Genomic DNA, 23,294 nt, shown 5'->3' with positions numbered 1-23,294 from the left:
AAATAAACTGATTCGTCAAAACCACCCTCTGCCATACATATTTTAATGATAGGAGAGAAGAATGTATACCCGTACAGACTTCACCTATCCCATATGGAACTGCATTTTAGTCAGAGAACTTGCAAGGGTCTTAAATGCCATCATTATACCCTTTGTTATATAACTAGCTTGTTACACAGTTATTTATAGTTCTAACAGTCATCTGTGCCTTGTGCTAACCTACAGTGCTTGGGTTTATATACAAACGGAACATAGTTTCCATGCAAGAAGTCCCAAGGGAGGCTTTGCTTTCATATCTATTTTATACTTTTCGGTAGGTTTGTTTGAAATGCCCATTAGACAGTCTTCACATTTGGGATTGGGCATGAACTACTCTCTTACTTGCATGTGTTCAGCACCTCAGAACTGAGTTGCTTTCACAGGCTGTTTCCAACTAATCATTTTTCAGTAACCAACTTATTCTGTGTAAATCAGGGCTTGGAACTCACACTAGCCCTGCACCCAGTGCTAGGTTTCAAAACTACCCTCCAATGAAGTGTATTTAAATAATTAGTAGCCAAGAGTTCCTGTTTGTAGCTGCATGAACAGATCTTTAGTTAACCTGCATATTCAGGTGAGACGTAAACTGAGGGGAGTTACTAGTGGCCTTCTGATAGCACCTGATCATTTTTCAACTACCAGGCAAGTTCTGAAAGCCACAACTGGGTGCCGTGCTAGTTTAAAGCCCTGAGAAATTCCTTTTACATGCCATATTATATGTTTGACCTAACTCATTTATTTTTTGAGCAAGGGTTTTTGGCAATTGATCCTTTTTTAAACATTAACTGCCATTGTATCGCTAATCTGCTCATGTTCTTGCAAATACTAACACTTGCTCTTAACTCTTCTCTTCACAGCTCATTGCCTTTGATGATGAAATGGATGTGGCCGAGGTTGACAATTTTACTGTCTTATTGTAGTGATTTAGCCGTGGTGTAGTTTTGTTTAAAATGCTCTTGTCCAGTACTGTGTTATCCCTGTTACGTTGTGCCAGCAAGTAGCCGTACCTGTTTAAATGTGTCTTGTGCCTGTTATGCCTTAGCAACTGCTTTTGTTGTGTAATGTGAGTAAATGTCTGGGGTCCCCTGCTAAAAACAAATGGGTTGATAAAATGCTGAAATTTGGAATAGAAGAGACTGGCTTGTGGTAACTCTACAATAAGGGAGTTTAAGGATGGTGGTTCTAGGAGTGATTTAATGGAATCCCTTTAATTTAGGCAACACTTACATGGAAAATATTTTGGTTCTTACCATGCTTTTTTATAGAATATGTAGGTTTTTCAAATACAGCATTATAGACTTAGTTCCCTAATGACTGCCTGTGCTGTAGGTCGCATTCGGTTTCAGTACGAGGAAGCAATAACTTAATCATATAGTTGCATTAAAATAAACAAGAGATCTGCAGCACCAGAGAAGTAAATTAATATCAAGAAAATGGATTTTAAATCATGGGTTATCACTGGCATGGAGAAGTTTGGGCATTTGCATGGATTCATTCTTACTGGAATCCAGTTGGACATTTCTTGACAGTTGAATTCCTACATCTACTTGTAGTTCAAATTTCATGTATGCAGTGAGTTAAAATTGGAGAAATAAAGACCCTCCCCCATACAGTTACTTTATAAACATTACTGTAACCCTTACCAAATCTCACATGGACAGCCAACAAACTCAAAGTCCATTGTTCCCCTTCCAACCAGAGTAAGAGCCTGGTGAAATGCAGTATTTGCAATGAAAACTGCTCATCTGTAATTAGACTTGCAGCTAACAGATCAGTTTACACTCTGCATAGGCTATTGGCAGCAATTCAATCCAGATTATTAAACTCAGTGTTTGAAAGGGCACAGAGATAGATGGATGGATAGCTTGGTACAGCAGTGATATTCTCTCGTGTACTCTATTTGTACAACTTTCGATGCCTGTCCCTGAGCAGAAATAAATTGTCTTCAAATTTGGATCCCTGCAACACTTCTGTTTTAGAGCAGTTCTCTACAAAAACTGATGCACTGAACATTGTTTAGTTTTAAAACACAAATGCTTGTGCAGTTTTAATCTTTATTTTTTTTTAATCATAATCTCTTTATAATATTTGTTAATTCTACTAGCAATGGTTACCCAGTTACAGGTTGCATCTTTAGATTATGTGGTGATATTGTTAAAATCAACAAATATTTAACTGTTTTCAAGATGTTTTTTAGGTTTTGTCTTTTTTCTGTAGCAACAAAAAAAAGTATAAGGCTGTAATTGTATCAGTTTCGCAGGAGTCCTTATTTGGTTATACAGACCTCTGGAGGTCTGAATTGCAGGTCAGTCTGCTGTGACTATCCCTGGCAATGATGCAGGAAATTCTTGACCGACCAGATGCATGGCGTGTTTAACAGACTTGAATACGGTTGGTTAAAAGACTTGGTGGGGGGAGGGAGACTACTGCAAGAGGCGCGCTAGTCGTTCCCAGGATTTAAAAAATGCAGCTGTGGACTTTACTAGAAAACAAAGTTCAGATAAATTGAGTGAACTTAATCTATATTGTCTAGAATAAAGGATTAGGGGAGACATGACTGAGTTGAGTTAACCCTAGCCAATACTTTAATTCAGCAATGAGACCAGGACCAGAGGGCACAGCTGTACATTAGTGGAGGCTAGGGGACGGTACACTGTGGGCATGGTAGAGAATGGGTTACTAAGTCAGTCTACTTTTTAAGATCCGACTTGACAATTTTAGGATCAACCAGAGACGAGGAGCATAGGCTGGTGAATGGCCTCCTCCTTCTCATTCATAAGTTATTATTGCTTTGACACGTCTATAAATTCTGAAAAGTCCAAAATGTATTCTTATTCATTTGTTTGCACCAGTCATATCGCTTGCTGTTTTGTTTTAAAAAAAATAAAAAATAAAAAAATTGTCAAGAAACAAATTAAAAGCAGTACAGTTAACCTTCCAAGTTTCTTTCTAGCATCATAACATTTGCATTGGAGCCAAACTTTGCACAAGTTCAAACACAGTGAAAATTTGGTTAATTGTCTCAACAGTCTTAGCAAGTAAACTAATATTTTTCTTTGGTAGTAAAAGCAGAATATGTATTACCCTAAGGCTTCTGTGGGTGTGGCGGTGCACCACCTTTTGTATTTTGACAAGGTAAGGGTTAAGACAGGGCAATGAATGCCTACCCTACCCGTTCCCTTCCAGTGTGTTTTGAACTTCAAAACCGTGCTGAATGCAAGACAGGCATTTATCACCTTCCATTCTGGCTCTTTCTCTGGAGCAGGTGCGTCCTATAAATACAGGGAAATAACCCTGGCTGTGTGGAGAGTGAAGTAGGCTCCGTTCATGAGTCTGCCCCTGGTTTCCTAGAAGGGGACTTCTGGTCTATCTCTGTCTGATAGCAGCCAGGAAGCTTGTGTCGGAGAATCCCCACACACCCCTCAGGGTTATCCAGTTGTAGTGGAGCGCATTTGCTGTCCATTAATTTGTTCTTGTAGATTATATTGTGTGCATGGTAGAATAGTGGTTTGCCTTGTATCTATTGTTTTAACATTTTAGCAAAAAACAACTTGTATTTAAAACAAACACTCAAACTGTGAGTTCAAAAGGACTGCTTCGATCACTTATTCAGATGTGTGTATTTGTAGCAGTACACATTTCCTATTTTGCTTAATGGATTCCAGGGCTGTATTTGTGTTAGTCCTGACCACACACACCCTGATAGAGAGGGAGGACAGGGGTGGAGGATGGAAAAGTACCACCACCTTTCCCAAAGTAAAGTTTGACTGGTCGCAAACCCATGACTACTCACACTGCAAACACAGTATTTTAATCACTATGCAAAAGACAGGCATGTCTGCATTTGTGGCTATAGGGCTTTTAACCTCATCTCCTCAGCAGGGGTTACAGTATAACTGCACAACACCACTACCCAGTTTACAGGCTTCCCTCTAACATTGTAGCCAATCTGAGGTACGGGTCACAACACCAATGTAAAAGGGCAGATGCTTGGAGTGAACCAGCAGCTGCACACACACACTGCAAATAAGTATTTAAACAACTATGTTGGGCTTGTCTGCATTTGTAGTTTATGGAGATTTTAATAATTATCGAGCAGACGGGTAAAAATCTGTATGATGGGCCATCGCACAGCAGTCTTTCACCAGCGTAGACTAATGTAAGATCTTTGTATATTATATCAGCAGTTGCACGTTGTGAATTAAAATGATGCTGTACGTGTGTTGGCCACTTTTAATTCTGAATTTGGGGATGTATAACACCTTGATATGTACATCCTGATGTGTCCCTTTTAATAGCAAGCAGGTGTTTTATAACTGAACTGAAGTTTTACCTCAGAACATAGTTTTGGCTTGGTGATTTGACAGGGTGACATCAGTGTGGGATTTCCTCTATTAAAGATAGTGTCTAATGAAATATTCAAGCTTGTACAAGGATATTTTCTAAAATCAAAGGCAGATGTTTTGTTTTCTTGGTTTTTTTAATTAAAAAAAAAAATAATTGAATGTTCTTTTGGAAAGGTTTTCAGGCCTTTTCAAGTTTTTAGGCCACAAATCCTTCAAAAACTACAGACAAATATACAGACAATCAGTCTTTATTTTATGTAGCGCCTTTCATAGTGGAACACCATCACAAAGCGCTTTACAAGATGCAGTAACAATAAAATCCATGCTTTAAATACAGAGAAATGAGATATACAGTGGAAAATACATAATACTTGAAATAGTACACAATAGTGGAAAGTGCAGAATACATGAAATAGTACCATAAATACAGTGGAAGTGCAGAGTACATGATAGTAACAATACATGAAATACTAGCAGCAGCTAATAACATATCAGGCTTAAGGAGCATGGGAAGCAAGAGAGAACTGGTGGGTTTTGAGAGTTGATTTAAAGCGAGCTACGGTCGGAGTATCACGCACCAAAGCTGGGAGAGAGTTCCAAGGAGTCAGAGCCATGAAGCTAAATGAGCATTGTCCAAGTTTGGTGCACTTTTGCTTGGGGAGAAAAAACAAGCAGGCCAGAGTCTGAGGACCTCAACTTGCGGGCAGGGACATAGAGAGTCAGCAAGTTGGAGGTACTTGGGACCTGTCTGATGAAAGGCATTGTAGTGAGCAGGAGAGTTTTGAACATAATCCTGAACTTTACAGGTAGCCAGTGCAGCTGGGCAAGACGGGGGTGATGTGATCACGGTTTTTACATCTGGTAAGGATCCTGGCAGCAGCATTCTGAACTAGCTGCAGTTGGTTTATGGTGTGTGCCAGGAGACCACCATATAGAGAGTTGCAGTGGTAGAGTCGAGAGGAGACAAGTGCATGACAAAGTATCTCTGCATCCTGGAGGGAAAGGTAGGGACAGACTTTGGAGATGTTTTTGAAGATCTGTAGCTCACGAGATGGTCTGTCCAGATCTCTCTGAACTGTTAGTCCAGATGACCTCCAGTTGCGCTTGAGCTTGCTACAGGCAGAATTTATGCAGTTGAAGTTGAGTGAGAACATTGACAGATTGAGAAAGTCCAGGACAGTCCATAAGTGAGTTGAAGTCAGTCACTAGTGGGGAGGAAGTCAAGTCAACATGAGTGTTGAAATCACCTAAGAGTAGGATTTTGTCAGAAGTGCAGACGAGGGAGAGGAATTCTGAAAATTCAGCAAAATTGCTCTTAGGTGGACGGTAGATAACAGCAAGGGTGAGGGACATGCGAGAGGGGAACGTGATGGCAATGTTCAATTGAAGAAAAGTCAGGCAAAGAAAGAACTGAGGAAGAGAGCACAGAATTAGCAATAAGTGCCCCTGCCTTGGCCAGTGAGACGAGGTTTGTCAAAGGAGTAGCCCTTTGAGGTGGCCAGATGCAGCGAGTGCATGTCGTTTACAGAGTGCCAGATTTCAGCTAGACAGAGAAGATCAAGGGAGATTGAAAAGGGAGATTTTCAAATTTGTAGAAGGCAGCGTAGGGGGAGAAGCAGTTAGTAAGGGTATGTGGAGCAGGTACTTACCTGTGTTCATTCTGGGAGTGGAGAACGAGTGAGCCCGCTTTGTCCAGGGGATCCAGACAGTAGGTGTCGAGGAAGGAATGAGGCCTCTAGTAGCCATCTGGAGGGATTTGGAAAAGGTCTTCCCTGCACCTGTCCTCACTCACTGCCACAGCTGAGACTGCCCTTGGACTTGTGGCCCTTAGTCGGCTGGCGTTCTAAAACACTGCTTGCCAATTTATACTATCCTGTAGGCCTGGAGCCGTATACTTAATAGACGTTTCTAATCAGCCTCCCATTTCAACACAGCCCAGCACACAAAGGAAATCTAAATTACTATTAAGTGCATCCTGATTTACCTTAATTATTTAACTATTTAATGGACTGTAATTCACTTGCCTGTTTCAGTGTTGTTTTTCGCCAGCGGCTGGAAGCATGCACAGCTCTGTAGTTTAATCACAAACTGAATACACACAGTTAGGTACCTAATTTATGCGTAGCCAAAACAAGTATGCCCACTCTTAAGACAACCAAACCATCCTAAAATTAAACCTTTTTTTTAAAAAACTATTTCCTAATCTTTACACTTGTTTTTCACTTAATACACTTGAGTTTACATGCTTGCCCTTGCTATTAAACATCAAAACATACTATACATTTTATCAACTTGCAAAGCAAGAATACTGAATTGTGATTGAAAAATTAATTCTTTGTCTACTAGAGATTAAAAGGTTCATAGCACCGTGGCAAGAACTGTGCCTGATTTGACACCTTCAGTTTTTTGTTCGTACTAAGTATTTAATGGAGAAGTTGCTTAATAAATACAGCAGCCAAATTCTACATACATTTCTACCTGAACTTCTCCCTCACGTACCCAAAGGCACTGCAATGTAGGGTGAGCTGTGTTTGAGATGAAGGTAGAGCCTTTTAAAATGTTATGGATAGTTGATCAGGAATTGCCACACCCACTGAACAAATGCCAACGTCTGCAAAGATGCAGTTGTCAACTCAAATATATATTTGTTTAGAATTTGACTGCTACTAGGAACAGTGGTCTTTATGCTAAAGTACATTTGTAAATTTTTTTAATTTTATTTTGTAGTAACATATGTGCATAGAGGTGTGGTGCGTATGCCCTACTTGCAGTATCCATTGAGAGGTATGGAATCCAGCAGGGCCAAAGGCAGTGTTATCTGTCTGCGTTATGAGGAATTCCTTATCTTAATGTTTCTATCAAAACTCTCAAGTTACAGTGTTTTGAATTTGGTTGTGTTAAGCATCCTCATAAGCTTATGAGTTTGAAGATCTGCTAATATATTAAATTCAATTGACAACTTCATATTTTTAGTGTTGGGGAAACCAATATCTAGCTGCAATTTTCAGTTTAACCTATGTTTCGATCCGACATACCGCTTAGATTATGCTACCAGGGATGCTTTGATTGTTATTTTAAAAGCAGGTAAAATGGATCATGCAGATATTTCCAGTGCCACCACTGTCATCACTGATTTGATTGGCTGTTTGTAGAAGCATGTGATTCTATGCCCCTGAAAGGGATTGTGTTATTGGCTGTGGAGGATTAAATTAAACACTCAAATTCAGTGGTATCAGGTTTATTTATATTTAATCTTTTCTGTCACACACAGTGGGGAATTAACCCTGTGATGTCCAGTGAGTTATCACATATGAAACAATACTTGCTGCCCTGTGTCAGTGTTTTTAAAACCAGCTTTTCAAGCCAACATTTTCAATACATTGTCTTACCAGGCAAATCTAGTTTAGTTTAAAGTTATATAGTATCTTCATTCCATACAAAAATACTTGGGCACTACAGTGTTAAAGTGTTTGCAAGCATAAAGTGTGCGTTATTGGGGAGGTTGGTCCTGCTTTGCACAGGGTGGGAGGATTTATATAACCATACTAAAATGTCATTGATACACTGCACAGAGGCTTGTACGCTGACTCATTTCCAGCAGGGGGCATTGTGAATGTGTCTGGCAATGCTGCACGATTGTGGAGCTGCTGCCAGTTCTCAGGAAGCGGTTGCATAAGAGCTGGTTTTTCTTTTTTTTTTTTTTCGTTTCCCTGGAATTCAAGCTGTCCACTGATGTGTGACCTTTAGCAGTAATTGCCAATAAATGTGCGGCAGAGCTTTTTACTGTTCTACTTTTATACTGGCAACGCAGCAGATGTCAGCCAGAGTGCATGGGGAGTGGAGTGTTCCACTTGCAGAAAGCTCCTGTTAGCCATTCCAGTCGCAGTTAGCAGCACTGCACTTGTGTAAGACGCATCGTTGTGATAAATGTGCAGTTAAGGATTTTGAGACCAGCTCATGGCTGTATCCTGGGTGTTTTCTATTGCTGCATCTGAGCTTTGAGCTTGGCTGAGCAGAAAAGATGTTCATTTCAGCGAGTTGTCGGTTGCCATGGTGCGCCTCTGTCTTTTTCAGTAGCCTGCCAGAAGCGCTGGAGCTCAGTCTGCCTTGTTTTTACCTTTCAGAAGACCCAGAACCCATGCATTAGACAAACTGGGCATATTGTTTAGCAAGCCAAGTGCAGCATAATTCTGGTCTAATCAGTGAATAGGCAGTTATTAAACCCCCTTCCCACCCCTAACATGCCATGCTAGAACATACTAGGAACACTATTGAAAGAAGGTCAACACCCTAATTAGCACTTATCACAGAATTAAAGCGTCTTAGATGAATATCTCTCAGCTCGAGGGGTATAAAGCTACAGCAGTAAACATGTATACTGTGACCACATCTCCTATATTCTCACGATGGAAGAGGGAAGTTCAAGGTTTGGGGTTAGCATTGCATCAAGCAGATTTATTGTGTTTTTCTGTTGCTATTTGTTACTGACTGGAAGTTTTTGATGTTTGGCTGAAGTTCAGAAGCCTTGCTGAATAATGAAAGGAAATGTGTTTTCATTTGCGCAGCTAGATCTGACTTGGATTTTAATAAGCCCCAAAGAGGGGACTTTCTCCAGTTGCACGAGTGTTACTGGTAGTTTGTGTATTCGGTAAATAAGTATTTTGCAGCAAAATGCCTGAAATACATTAAGAATATGTAGTTTGCTACTTTTCAAATGGGGCCCAGGTTGGACAAGAAGGAACCGCCGCTGGGAAATTAACAACATGTAAATCGAGCAGTCATCCACAATATACTTGTGGAGAAAAACTAGCCACTGTTAATATGGCCCATGAGGTTGGCACTTAATTGAGGTTGGGATATTTCTAAACACTCTGTAATTAGCCGTGCAACTATGCGCACATGTGCTTTTTAACCCATAGCAAGAGTTGCTGGGCTTTATGTACAGGACAGGCTCACTCAACCACTAGATAGTCATTTTATAGGGCTTTTTGTTGCTTGTGTGCACCTAGTAAATACTAGGTGGTTTCTTCATTTTCTCAAGCAACCTGATTTTTTTTTTTAAACTGCTTCTCTTTCTCTTGTAAAGTCAACCCACTTTCTGTGGTTAAAAGTAGGAATTTAAATGACAGGATATTTATTTTGAATGTAGGAGTTGGCAAAAACAGCTGGACTAGAGAGGGAGTTTGATGGATGTTGAAACTGTCACATGATTTAATTGGACTTTTATTAGGTTTGTCAAAGCACTTAAACTATAGTTTTAAAACAGTGTTCTAATTGTGCCCAAATTCCACTTCAGTACTGCAAAGCAAGCAATGAATAATTTGCTTTGCTGGCATATTAATTGGAGTTGTGTGAGGTACAGTAACAGCTAAGACCATTGATCCAATTCCTGAAGACGACCTCAAGTCACTAATGCAGCTCACCCATTTGTACAAAACTGTGCAGAAAGAGGTTACCGTTTTTGTTGTCGTGTTGTCCTGGGCAGACAGACTGTACAAGAATTCGAGTGGACTAGCCGAGAATTTAAAAATCAGATTACCTCTCTGTAGAGTTGGCACTGCAAAAAAGGGCAGAATGCCAATACAAGGCTAGAAAATAGTAAGGGTGGGCTGATAGTCATATTTTCTGTGTAATTGCCTTTTAAGGCTTATTTGTTGACAGGTATTAAATAAATCAAACCACAAGTATTTATTAAAGCTGCCCTCCCCTCACCTTTTACAAATCAGTACCAATCAGTGTTTATTAACTTCCTTGTGGTGTGTTTTAAGCCGATTTGGACGTGAATTTACCTCGGGAGGCGCTGACATTTTTACTGCTGTACCAAGGGCCTAATCCTGACAATGAAAGTGTGTTGCAAAACTGGCAAATACAGCTGTTTTGTACAGTAAACATGACCGTTCCTTAAACCTAACACACTGCCACTGTAGAAACTGAGATATGTATTTGTTTAATCAGAGAGAACACCTTACCCAGGACTTCAATCCTTTGCAGGGACGACTAAAGAAATTTGGGGGGGGTTCATATCAAAATGAAAAATCACTAAGAATTAAGTTTAGTTTCACCACAGGTTCTATATTAAATAACAGTACGATTGTTATTGATTTAATACTATAATTTTGTAAATGAGGGACTGCAATTTGTTATGTAATTAATATGTTAAATTCCATTTCATTAATAGCAGACAGCTTCAGATTTCTTAAACGCAATAACCTGTGAAATCTGAGCATCGGCACACTCCTCAGACATGGGTTCCATGCTTTTTGGTTAGTATTTCTTGGAGTTGAGCTGTTGCAGTGCTGCCGAGACCAGATTAACAAGAACTTTTATTTTCAATTAGCTGGCCCAGCCTCCCGAACCAGACATCCCTGCCGAGGTGCGTCTCCCACCCAATTTTCCTGAAGTTACAAATGTGTGGCTGTCAATTCATAACTGTCCCGTATGTCCTCATCGCATTCGATAACCACTCATGACCATTTAGTTTCTGATTTTAAAACTGGTGGAAATGGCTTCTCTTCAATGCTCTTCTTTTGTAGGTGATTTTTTGGTACATCAAATTAGTAAAAATCAAAAACCACCTATTTTGTCGAGCCTGCTGTCAAATTGAAATCCAATATGTGGGTGATGAAGAGCAGATCCAGTGTCTTTTTTACTAACAGATTGAAAATGAATTGTGCTGCATGTATGTCTTCATATATAGTAGGTAACCCTTGTATCCTATATAATTCACAATTGTATCCTAGTTTAGCTGTGATATAACAAATGAGACCGGTTTGATGTAGCAGTTTTGCTATTGCTTGCAACAAAGCTATCATTCAGTTCCTGTGTAGGACTAAGTTTTCTGGAAAGTGCTTTTCATTATCTTGAGCATTGGTCGCGGACTAAGAACAGTTAATACAATACGTATTTTCAGAATAGTAAAAGTAATCAAAATTGCTTGTATCAACACAGTGAAATAGGATCTAAATGGAATTCTTTTTTGGGTTATTGTCCTATACCTATTGTGATGAATGGAGTTATTTAAAGTTGAAGCTTTTTTTTTCTAATCTTTCTAATTCATTTATGTACAGTTGTACCACATTCAGACATTACATTATTGTAACTTAAACACTCACTGCTTCCGTCTGTCCTAAAACAATACCCTGCATGCTTTTTTTTTTTTACTCCTTTTTTCTATCTCCTCTTTCCCCAAAATTTAACAGCATGCCAGAATCCCTTAAGCATGATTGAAATGGTACTGGGTTTTGCACATGTTGCATAACACTGTTTTTAAAAACCTTTTTATTTTCTGCATACTCACATCACCTGCAGGATCTTGATCCAAACCCACCACAGAAGCAGCTGGAGGATCAAAAAAGGGTAGGTGTCCCTCACAGGTTATGAGACCTGGGGCTCAATTCCTCTCTGTTCCAACTCCACCTTAATACCTTTATATAATTCACCCAGTATCCTTGCTGTAACCCACACAGCCGCTGATTCAACATTGACATTCTTCCCAACGCATGTGTCGCTACTAAAGCAAAACTAAGTTTTTATGTATGATTTTTATTGTGTGGGTATGTATGAATACCTTTTAATAAGATTATAGTATAAACATGTAGCTTTCATTGAGCCAACATTTTAATGACTAATTGAGGCGGCCTGATTTAGTGTGTTGGAGAGCAGTTTACCAAGATGGAGTAGATGGAGTTCACATGGACACAGTATATCTTTCCTGTTTTGCCAAGTATTGTGTGTTGATGGAGATCAAGCGGTCTTTATTTTGCAGTAACGGGACAAGGTTCTAGAGAATGTGTTTTAAAAATAACCAAATATTCTCTTTTATATTATATAATGGGGCCAAGATAATGTTAAAGCAAATACCATAATTAAAGATTTATTTTTAATTACACTTCAAATGATTTGGGGTGGTATTTGTGTATATAGCTTTTGATACTAAAATATTCTGATCACGCATTAGTTTCCAGGGCATGTCATATTGTTGTAGCTGGGTAATTGGCAATGGTTCTTGTATGATTACTAATGTGCAATTATATGGAAATGGTCTTGGAACATGATTACCTGATGTAATTACAATGTTGGCCTGTGGCTAGAGGCAGCCCAGATCTGTAAAAGTTCCTTGGGAATCGCTGAATTCGCAGTCTTGTACAGATTCACCATATTCCTGATCTACACAGACGTCATAAACACTGCTAGTGATCTGAAATGTATATTAAGGTTTTGAAAATGTGGCCCAATAGAAGTCTCATGCGATTTGTAATGTTGTCTGTTTTTCTAAAGATTTTACTGACATTCTTCTAATTTAATATTTTAAGTATTTAAATAGTTTGATACATTTGTTTACTTAATTTACATTTTTATAAGCCATTTATTAATATAAATACTAAACACAAGATGCTCTGCAAATATCTACTTAAAATCTCTGCAGTTTTTTGCATATTATCCTGCAGATTTTGACATTTTACATGGTTGTGTCCCATACCTAATAATAATTTAGAAATAGTATAATATATATAATAAATAGTATAATGATGTGTGAGATTTAATAAGATTATATTATTTCATGAAAGCCTAAACATCTAATGTTTTCACTCTAGGCACTTTAATTGAAGCTAACAAAAAAGTCCTATCTTGGCTGCTTTGCGGTACTATTAGCTAAATAGGTCTCAGATGTGGAGTTTTGAAAGTGAAACATGTTATAGCATACATGTAATTTCATTGTATGCATGCTGTCTGGTAAGGTTAAAGGAAGATCTCATTTTCTATGCCTTATTCTGTGGTTATCGGTTTGCACTTTGACTTCCTGGGTCATTTCACCGCAATAGTATTCAAGCATTATACTGGCCGAAAGCATGTCTGTCAATAAGGGAACAAGTTGTTTGGCTAATGACAGTAACAGTGGGGAGAATTTTATCCTCTGGGTGAAATGACCAAGCAAGTGTAATACTAACAAAGCATGGCTTATCAAATTTATTTAACCAAATGTACAGTACCAGTCAAAAGTTTGAGTACACTTGCTGGAAACAAGTTTTTTTTTTTCATAAATGAAAGCACATGTTACAATACACAAAACAAAACATATGTTCAAGAAATATTGAAAATTGTCTCAATCTTGGATTCCTCAAAATAGCCACCCTTTGCCTAATAGCCTCACAAACACGAGGCATTTGGTTAACAAGTTTCAGCAGGAAATCACCCGACATGTCTTCCCAGATCTTCTGCAGCAATTCCCAGAGGTGTAGGGCACTTGTGGGTAGCTTTGCTGTCCACTTCATCCCATACAAGTTCTGTGGGATTGAGGTCTGGAGACTGGGCAGGCCAGGTCATTAGATTGAGATGTCCTTCACTTTCCTTCTTCGCCAGATAGTTCTTGCACAACTTTCAGGTGTGTTTCAGGTCATTATCTTGCTAAAGAATGGACTGTCCAACTAGCCATAATCCTGATGGAATGGAATGCCTCTGAAGTATGCTATGATAGCCATGCTGGTTGAGCTTGCCATGGACTTGGTAAAGATCACCAACTCTGTCATCAGCAAAGCAACCCCAGACCATGACTCTGCCTCCTCCATGCTTGATAGTGGGAACCATAAATGCAGAACTTGTGCGCCCACCCTCTCTGCGTCTTAAACATACTCGGCGGTTGGACCCAGATATTTCAAATTGACTCATCGGTCCATAAGACCGACTTCCACTCCTCAAACTCCAGTTTCTGTGTTTTTTGGCCCAGGCAAGTCTCTTCCTCTTATTCTGCACTCTTAACAATGCTTTCGTTGCAGCAATTCTTCCAGTTAGGCCAGCTTCATGCAATCTCTACTTCTAGTAGCATTTAGCAAAGCTTGTATTTCAGGGGCAGTTAATCGCCGGTTTCGCAGACTTGTGACTTGAATTAACTTGTTCTCTGATACTGAGGTCACCCTTGGCCTGCTTAACCTTGTTCGGTCCTCATGAGTGCCAGTTTCATCAAATCGTTTGGTCTTGGCCACAGCAGTTACAGACACTTGCAAAGTTCTTGCGATTTGTCTTAAAGATTGACCTTCATTTCTTAAAGTAACTACAGACTGTCTTTTTTTCTTTGCTTAACTGAGCATATTTGCCATTATCATGCATTCAGGAATGACAAACTTGTGCCTAAGCTACCTATATTTATAGTAATTATGGACCCTCCCCTGTTAACAGTAATAGGTGACAAAATGTTAATTGGGTAACATGCTAGTTAACTCTGAGAACATCTAACGAAGACACTTTTATACTTAGGCCAGTGTTCTAACACTGTGTTATACACATTTCAGACTTAACTGACTTGGGCTTCAGACTACAATCCCCTTGCTTTGGGTGACCATTTCATTGAAATTGACAAGATTTACATTTTCATTTAAAAATTAAATTTTTGAATGCAATTCAGTTATGATTATCAGCTTATATAAGTACATGTATCATATAATTAAATATTAAGTGTTTATAAACCAAATTTATACAGTTAAGCATAGATAATCATGAAAACCTAGTTTCAAGCAAGTGTACACAAACTTTTGACTGGTACTGTAGTACCATACTGTATGTGTTAAAAGATATAGATATAGGTAGATACACAGTGCCTTGCAAAAGTATTCAAACCACTGACAAATTCTCTCATATTACCGAATTACAAATGGTACGTACAAATTTCGTTCTGTTTATTTTTAAACACTGAAACTCAAAATCAATTATTGTAAGATAACATTGGTTTTATGTTGGGAAATATTTTTAAGAAATAAAAAACTGAAATATCTTGCTTGCGTAAGTATTCAACCCCCGCACATTAATATTTGGTAGAGCCACCTTTCGCTGCAATAACAGCTTTAAGTCTCTTGGGGTAAGTATGTACCAACTTTGCACACAGTGTCGGAGTGATTTTGGCCCATTCTTCTTGGCAGATTTGCTCCAGGTTATTCAGGTTGGTTGGACGACGCTTGTGGACCGCAATTTTCAAATTGTGCCACAGATTCTCAATGGGAGTGAGATCAGGACTTTGACTGGGCCACTGTAGGACATCCACCTTTTTGTTCTTGAACCACTCCAATGTTGGTTTGGCCTTGTGCTTGGGGTCATTGTCCTGCTGAAAGGTGAATTTCCTCCCAAGCTTCAGTTTTTTAGCGGACTGAAGCAGATTCTCTTGCAGTATTTTCCTGTATTTTGCTCCATCCATTCTTCCTTCAATTGTAACAAGATGCCCAGTCCCTGCTGATGAGAAGCATCCCCACTGTAGGGATGGTGTGTCTTGAGGCATGGGCAGTGTTAGGTTTGCGCCACACATAGCGCTTTCAGCTTTGGCCAAAAAGCTCGATCTTGGTCTCATCTGACCACAAAACCTTTTCCCACATCGCAGCTGGGTCACTTGCATGCTTTCTGGCAAACTCCAGACGCGCTTTCAGATGGTACTTTTTGAGTAACGGCCTCTTTCTTGCCACCCTCCCATACAGGCCAGTGTTATGCAGAGCTCTTGATATGGTTGACTGGTGCACCATTACTCCACTCCCAGCCACTGAACTTTGTAGCTCCTTCAAAGTGATTGTTGGCCTCTGTGGCTTCTCTCACAAGTCTCCTTGTTTGAGCGCTGAGTTTTGAGGGACGGCTTTTTCTTGGCAGTGCCTGGGTGGTGTGATGCAGCTTCCACTTCCTGATTATTGATCCAACTGTGCTCACTGGGATATCCAAACACTTGGATATTATTTTGTACCCTTTCCCTAATATATGCATTTTTTTGTATTACTTTATCTCTAACTTCTATAGAATGCTCTTTGGTCTTCATTTTCCTTCAGATTCACAGCCTTACCAGTGGTCTTTCAACAGTGGGGTTTTTATCCAGAAAATGTGACAGCAACTTTAATGGTTCACAGGTGGAGGCCAGTGGTAAGGTAATTGTGTCTTCGTTTCTTTCACTGGTGCAAACTGGGAGCTTCCACAGCACAGGGGTTGAATACTTATGCAAGCAAGACATTTCAGTTTTTTATTTTTCTTAAATATTTCCCAACATAAAATCAATGTCACCTTACAATAATTGATTCTGAGTTTCAGCGTTTAAAAATAAAATATCAAACAGAATGTACCATTTTTCAATGTACCATTTGTAATTCGGTAATATGAGAGAATTGGTCAGGGGTCTGAATACTTTTGCAAGGCACTGTAGATATATTACATACACTTCAAGATGTGTTACTTACAAAACTGGATATTTTTAAACTTGTTTAATGCATGGAGTAAATTACCTAAAGTCAATGGAATAACTTTAAAAATAAATAAATAAATAAATAAATTCTGCAATATCTAGCACTGGGGAAAGACAACCTTTGGCACTTCCAATCTATTGCAGGACTTTTTTACAACCAGATACTTAATTATTTAATTGACCCTGTTGGAGGTCAATTAAATAATTAATGCGCCAGTTAGAACAAAGTCCTGCAATGGAATAGATAGGGAAGTGCCAAATGTTGCTTGCCCCTGATCTAGCATATCTACTAGTGTGCACCTGATTTTATTATCAATTTATAAACTGTTCTTATGGAGCTTTCCTAATCGTCAAACAAGTGGAAAGCAAGATTGTGGGCTCATGTCATACAATTAAGTACTGCATTTTTATAAAAAAATTAATAGAATCTAGTAAATCATTTACAGTTCATGAAACTCCTAAGAGATTTAAGAGGATTGGGGTCCCCGAGTGGCTCATACAGCTTGAACGGCACCAGTTCGCATCTGGGCTGTGCAAAGAGGCCGGACTTTGCTGGGGAAACCAAAGGGGGCGTCACATTGGATCTGACACTCTACCGGGGTGGGGAATGGGAAACCGGCAGGGATTCTTTCTCCTCATTGCTCAACAGCGAACCCTAGTCTCTCTAGCTAAAACTACAGCTTGACAATGCTCTGTAAATTATTAGTGGACCATGTGACCTGCTAATTTTAATCAAATAGTTGAAGCTAAAATGTCTACTAAGTCAATTAGCAGCCACTCAATACGTTTGCTGTCATGCATGTGTTTGGTTTTTACTCAACAGAGCCAACTTCCGAACTTTTCTGCATGTTTAACACATCTTTGTCAAGGAAAAGTGTGTTTGAAAACAGTGAAGGTACTTGTAGGCTTTTGATGCCATAGCAACTACACTCATTTATTTCTGTTTAAAATGTATTGTTTGTGATGTTATTTAATATATATTAAATGATGTAATGATCTATTTCTTTCTATTAAACTTTCAGGCATCATGGTATTGTCTGTATCATTTTTATTTTCTGTTATTCTATATTGTACATCAATCTGTATTGTGTGTGTGTGTGTGTGTGTGTATATATATGTATATATATATATATATATATATATATATATATATATATATATATATATATATATATATATATATATATATATATATATATATATATATGCGCATATACGTATATGCATATGAGGTGCAGCAGGTATTTTTGGTTACACGTCACAGTAATTTAATGTGAAAAATTCCTGTATCTATGGTAGCAAGCAGTAATATTTTTCCAACACTTACCCAGTGACTTCAAACGAGTGCCATTGGTGTGCCACACAACAACAGTGTTCCTTTTATAAACAAGCATTGCAGAGTTCTCAATCTTTTCTTTTGAAGGGTGAAGCACTCAGACAAATTTTGGTTAACCGTTACCATGGAAATGTGAGGCCTGGGGGAAGAAGAGAGAGTCTTACAAATTTCACGAATGGCCCGCTGTCTCCAGGGGGGCCCAGCAAACCCACCGGTGGAGGCAAGTCCTGGTCTGATTGGGTTCTGTTGAGCCTGTTTACAATCTGGAGGCTCTTACGTATTTTTATTGGCACAGTGATGTTTATTTGTATAACTACCTACGCTGGAAAGTCTGATTCATTTCAAATGACTCATGTATAATCAATACACGCACATTTGGTTGTTCGTGTTCCAACAGGGCTGTCAGATTTGGTTGAGGGATTTATGGGTCTCAAACTTAGCACCCCAGTTTAATCTTAACTAGTTTTCTTCAGGAAGGCCCAAGACTGAATGGTAGGCACTGGTTGATCAAGTCAGGATTGAATTTTCAATGATGTAAATGTAAAATCCATTTTTTCCCATTCAGTACAGTTTATCCCTGAAGTAAAGTAGAGAAACTATTACCTTTGTATCTTTGTAATGAAGGTGCCAAGATGTTTGTTGCTTTAGTTTCCCTTGGGCATTTTCTCAATTGGTTCTTGACCCCCGTCCCCCCACCCCCCCGTGTGTAAAGTGCAATTCTCCCCCAAAGGCTCCCTGTCTCTTGGTTTGTCTGTCAGGAGTGGCCGGTGGATCTGGGGTGCTGAGTCGTGGGGAGATGAGCCTGGCGGAAGTCCAGTGTCATCTGGATAAGGAAGGGGCTTCGGACCTGGTCATAGACCTTATCATGAATGCCACCAGCGACCGAGTCTTCCAGGAAAGCATCTTGCTGGCCATTGCTTTGCTGGAAGGAGGGAACACTACCATACAGGTATACTCAGAGCGGCATTGTTAGCCTAATGAGGTTGTATAATCCACTGGTAAGACTGCACTTCCTGAAGTTAACCCTAACCAACACAGGAGTCAGGACTAAACTTGGTCTGGATATACTTCGCACATGGTTTATTGACTGGTGGATGTAGGTCATCGTTGTGATCTGGGTATTTTTTTGTATTTCTAATGACATGTTTACAAGGTTTTTCTTTGCTTGACAGACATTCTGTAACCCAAGACTGCTCATGCTCTGCACATTTTAGAAGTGTGTGAATCTATATAGACAGTCATATGTATGTGTGTGTGTGTGTGTGTGTGTGTGTGTGTATATATATATATATATATATATATATATATATATATATATATATATATATATATATATATATATATATATGTGTGTATATAGGAAGGGTCTTTCTGTGCAAATCAAATCTGTTTCCTGGGGGAAGCAGGCTTTTTATCTTGCATTATAAGAGTTTGTCTTCTCGTACTTTGGTCCTCCTTTTTTATGCAGACGGTACCTGGCTCATCCCCGGCATAACGTTTGTGTGTTGCTATAGATGGATTGGCTAATAAGATTACAAGGTTTACCAAGTCCTTTTATCTGATCACAATACCTTGCTTCTGCCTGCAGAGAAGCTCACATGATAGTTATATAAGCTTGGCTTGAATGAATACTGTAGGAAAAACATTCCAGTATTCAAAGTGCGTCATGTTTTCGCTTCATTAACAGAATTACTTGGTGAGGCGCATGTAACCCCACAGGAAGAATAGGAGGCTTAAGGGAGTTGAAAAGCCAAGTGTTAGACACAAACCTTTTCTCCAGGTTCACTTGTTCTAAACCAGATTTACAAAGCTTTTGCTTGGGTGTTTAGTTTGACACCCTTCTACAAGGATAAATGAGATGTTGACAAGCTTGGATGCAGGAGAGTTTCCATTTGGCACGCAGACAGAATTGAAATTGGTTCATTTTCATCGGACGAAAGTTTTATCCGAACAGTTAGTTAATGAATATGAAATGCAACTGAGCAATTTAATAATGTTATACATATACTGTAGGTCATGGGTTTTAAACCCTGGTCCCTAAAGTAAACTAGGAAGTAAATATTTGTTTTAAACTTGTATTTTTTTCCAGTACCCATAATGTAGCACTTTTAGACATCCTCAGTCTTTAATAGTGTTTGACAACAGTGATGTGCTCTGTTGTTTTTTCTGTAATCCAAATCCTATTAAAAAAAAAATAAATAAAAAAAACACTGGTATTGGAGATTATTGCCCTTTGTAACATCTGTTGTGATGAGTTGAAATTGAGTTTTAATGGTGCATGGGCAGCACTTCTAACCTGCATTGTTTGTTTCTAGTATTCTCCTGGTGTTGGTATGCTGCTTTATATAGGTATTTTTGTACAGTGCTTCAGATTTGCTTGATGCCGATCTTTTGGTGTCTTTACCAGAAGTAAAAGGATATGCATTTATCAACAATTATGTCGTATTTTTAGAATAAGCAGTTTCATATAAGAGGTTTAAGATCTGGTGTCTTGCCCAATTTTGACTGAAACTGACCCATATATTTCCACACATATATCGTTAGAGCTGGTAAGTGTGTGTTGCAGGCTGGGCCTGAACCAGTGCACCGCAAAAGTGTCTTGACCACAATGGAAGAGCCAGGCCTGTCTGCATTCATTGTTTTAGAGCTTTTACCCTCATCTTGTTTCACCGACAGGGCACCAAATCCGTAACTGCAGTGCATAGCACGGCACTGCCCATTACTCCCCCAAAGGCGGCAAACCAGTCCTAAAGTTGTGTGTTTTCAAAGTAAATGTTCAAACAAGGCGAGTTCCTGTTGGGTCAACTGCAGTACCTATTGACTGTACTGGAAATAAAACACTGTGGTTTTTGAGTTTTAAATGTTTGCAAGGACATCTTGGCACTACCAGGATTTAAACCTGCAAGCTCCTGATCATAGGACGTCCAATAGTTTTTTTTTACTGGAGGATCCATTGGATACACTTCCAACTAACTAGCATTTACTTCCCAAAAAGATGTGTCAGAATGATCAAAAAATATGACCTTCCGCTCATACAGAACTCATGCACACAAATGTTCAGTCTTCAGACAGACACGTAGATAAGCTCTGGTTTCCAGAACAGTTGATGTAGTCGGAGAAGCACTGGGCTTGGCACAGTGTTTGGAAGTGGACCAGAAATGTATCGGATGAATTTAGATTTCTGCAAACTGAGAGGGAGGATTCCATTGCAGATCTGCAAGCAGGGAGAGTCCTCGCTGCAGAGGTCAGAATAGCTTTCATAGGGAGCAAAGTCATTATTTTCATTTAATTATGCAAGCCCACCTTAAAAGGTTACCATGCTAAGGCGCTGTAAATAGTACTTTTACCACATGCTTTACCCATGGTTTATACTATTAAAGTTGTATAATGGATAGCCATGCTTTAATGTGCTTTACCGTTCCTATGAATGAATGATTTGGCTTCTTAAACGTTCGAGCGCTTATCAAAGTGTCTTAGGACTAGCATGCTGTCACTGTTCCAAGCTATTCTTGTCCATGGAAATGCTTCAGCTGGCCTGGGAATTAAAGCAGAAGGTAGATTGTCTTGCAGTGAAGGTGGTGCAATGGGTGAATAATTTAGAATCCTGTTGCTTTTGTTAAAGAGCAGTGTTGTTGGTTGTGGCCTCTGTATTGATTCTCTTACACCATTTGTAATAGTTGTTAACCATTTTATGGCAGAAGATTCCTCTGGCTGCAGATTCCATGGTGTATAACTGTTATCCCTTTTTACTTAAAGTTCTTAAATAGTCTGTGCCATATGAACACTGAACTTGTTTCCTGCAGTTAGATTTCTCATCTAGAGTATCCATATGTGCTGGTACAATATTTCCTTTAGGAAGGAAGCATCTGTAAACAAATGTCTATGTGAAAGTATTATCATAATATTCCAAATAGGAGATCACTCAGAACAATTCTTGGCTCCTTACTAATCTCAAGTACAGAGCTTGTGTTATTACCAGCACACAGTCTGTATTACTGGCCAGTCATAAAGCTGGTCTGATATGGCATTAAGTATTGCATGCATGCAACTCCAAGCACATGACAATGTCAACTTGTATTTCTCAATGTTAATGCTAATGCAAGCTTGTTTGTCATTCACTGTATATAGGTGATGGAGCTGGATTTATTAAAACCAGCTTCTCTAGAATGAGCCTTTTATCAAGGTGTTCCAGTGAAAAACTCTCCTCTGGTACACTGCAATGTAAACGAGAAGATTTCAGCTGCTGGTACAGGTTGTCAGTAGTGCAGCAACAATCATGTGAGGGAATCAAATATGCAAGATTGTTAAACTTTGAGCCAAAAACACAATATATTTAATTGCAGCAAAATAGGTTCAGATGCCAAAACTGTGTGGTCTAGCATTAAGTTAATTGTCAGCATTATACGTAATGAGTCATGATTCATACATTGTCGAAATGAAAACTGGAGGATACATGGAGGAAGATGTGCAAGGGAAAAAAATCTGACACTGTGGTCACCAAAGGGTTGTTCATTTAATAATTTTGGTAGGATTGAAAACCATGCAAAACAACAATGTTGCACAAATTATGAATCCACCTGTTTGTTTATCTTCTAGGCAGAATCTCAAAGTTCATAGGTTGAGTATTGCAAATGAAGTACTGTTAATTTTCCTCTGTACAGTTTTCCAGTAAGAATGGGTGAATTCCTAGTCTTTCTGATTAGCTGCAAGACCAGCAAGGCAGGTGTTACATATTGCTGGTTCTCCACCCCTGCTACACTCACATCAGGCTGCCTTTCAGCTGTTCAAACTACAAATACGGTCAGTATTGCATGAAGCAGTAAGGCCTTTACTGTCAACCTGTCGTACAGTGAATAGGTTTGGTGTTTTTAAATTAAACTGAGTCCGCTCAAATAAATACTTTTACTCAATACTGTAAATAATTACAGTATTTTGTGCACCCTTAAAAAAACAGAACCCTCATTTTGAAGTCCCCTCTTTAGCCAAGCAGCCAAAAGATGTTTCTCCCTCACATTTTTAGAGGTGATTTGATTTGTATGCCGTGTTTTATAAAGTCAGACACTAATGTTATGCTTGGAATTGGTCTTTTTAGATGGCCATGAGGGATACTAACCAGCTTAAAACAATTTCACATTCAGTGCAGTACTTCAGTGTAGAGAAACACTAAGTTTCCTACTTATAGTTCTTTTGACTACTATTTTGACACCTGCATGTAGCTCATCACGCTGATGGGGAGGAAATCTTGCCAAAGTCATGTTTGAACAAGGTTTAATATTGCAGATAACCAGCGCTTAATGAATGGCGCTTTTGTTTGTATTTGATACCTCATCCGGCTTCGTTTTTATATGACATAAAAAACACATTTGAAATC

General features: G+C 39.0%; 1 protein-coding gene across 8 annotated transcripts in view; it reads left to right on the top strand.

Moving 5' to 3' along the window:
- LOC121328701 (inositol 1,4,5-trisphosphate receptor type 1) overlaps nt 1-23,294 on the top strand; it is a 166,723-nt gene that overhangs the window by 88,950 nt on the left and 54,479 nt on the right. For 3 of the 8 annotated variants that reach the window (XM_041273670.1, XM_041273668.1, XM_041273667.1), the window contains exons 39-43: nt 897-932; nt 10,723-10,758; nt 11,694-11,741; nt 18,011-18,143; nt 18,682-18,872. The exons of 1 other annotated variant lie outside the window; for it this stretch is intronic. In XM_041273670.1, the coding sequence (XP_041129604.1) occupies nt 897-932; nt 10,723-10,758; nt 11,694-11,741; nt 18,011-18,143; nt 18,682-18,872 (444 nt within the window). The remainder of the gene's footprint in view (nt 1-896; nt 933-10,722; nt 10,759-11,693; nt 11,742-18,010; nt 18,144-18,681; nt 18,873-23,294) is intronic. 4 more of the 8 variants (XM_041273673.1, XM_041273672.1, XM_041273669.1 and 1 more) reach the window with 3 other exon arrangements.

This window comes from Polyodon spathula, chromosome 16 (genome assembly GCF_017654505.1).
Source record: "Polyodon spathula isolate WHYD16114869_AA chromosome 16, ASM1765450v1, whole genome shotgun sequence".
Taxonomy (NCBI): Eukaryota; Metazoa; Chordata; class Actinopteri; order Acipenseriformes; family Polyodontidae; genus Polyodon; species Polyodon spathula.
This window is presented reverse-complemented; position numbering and strand designations above follow the sequence as displayed.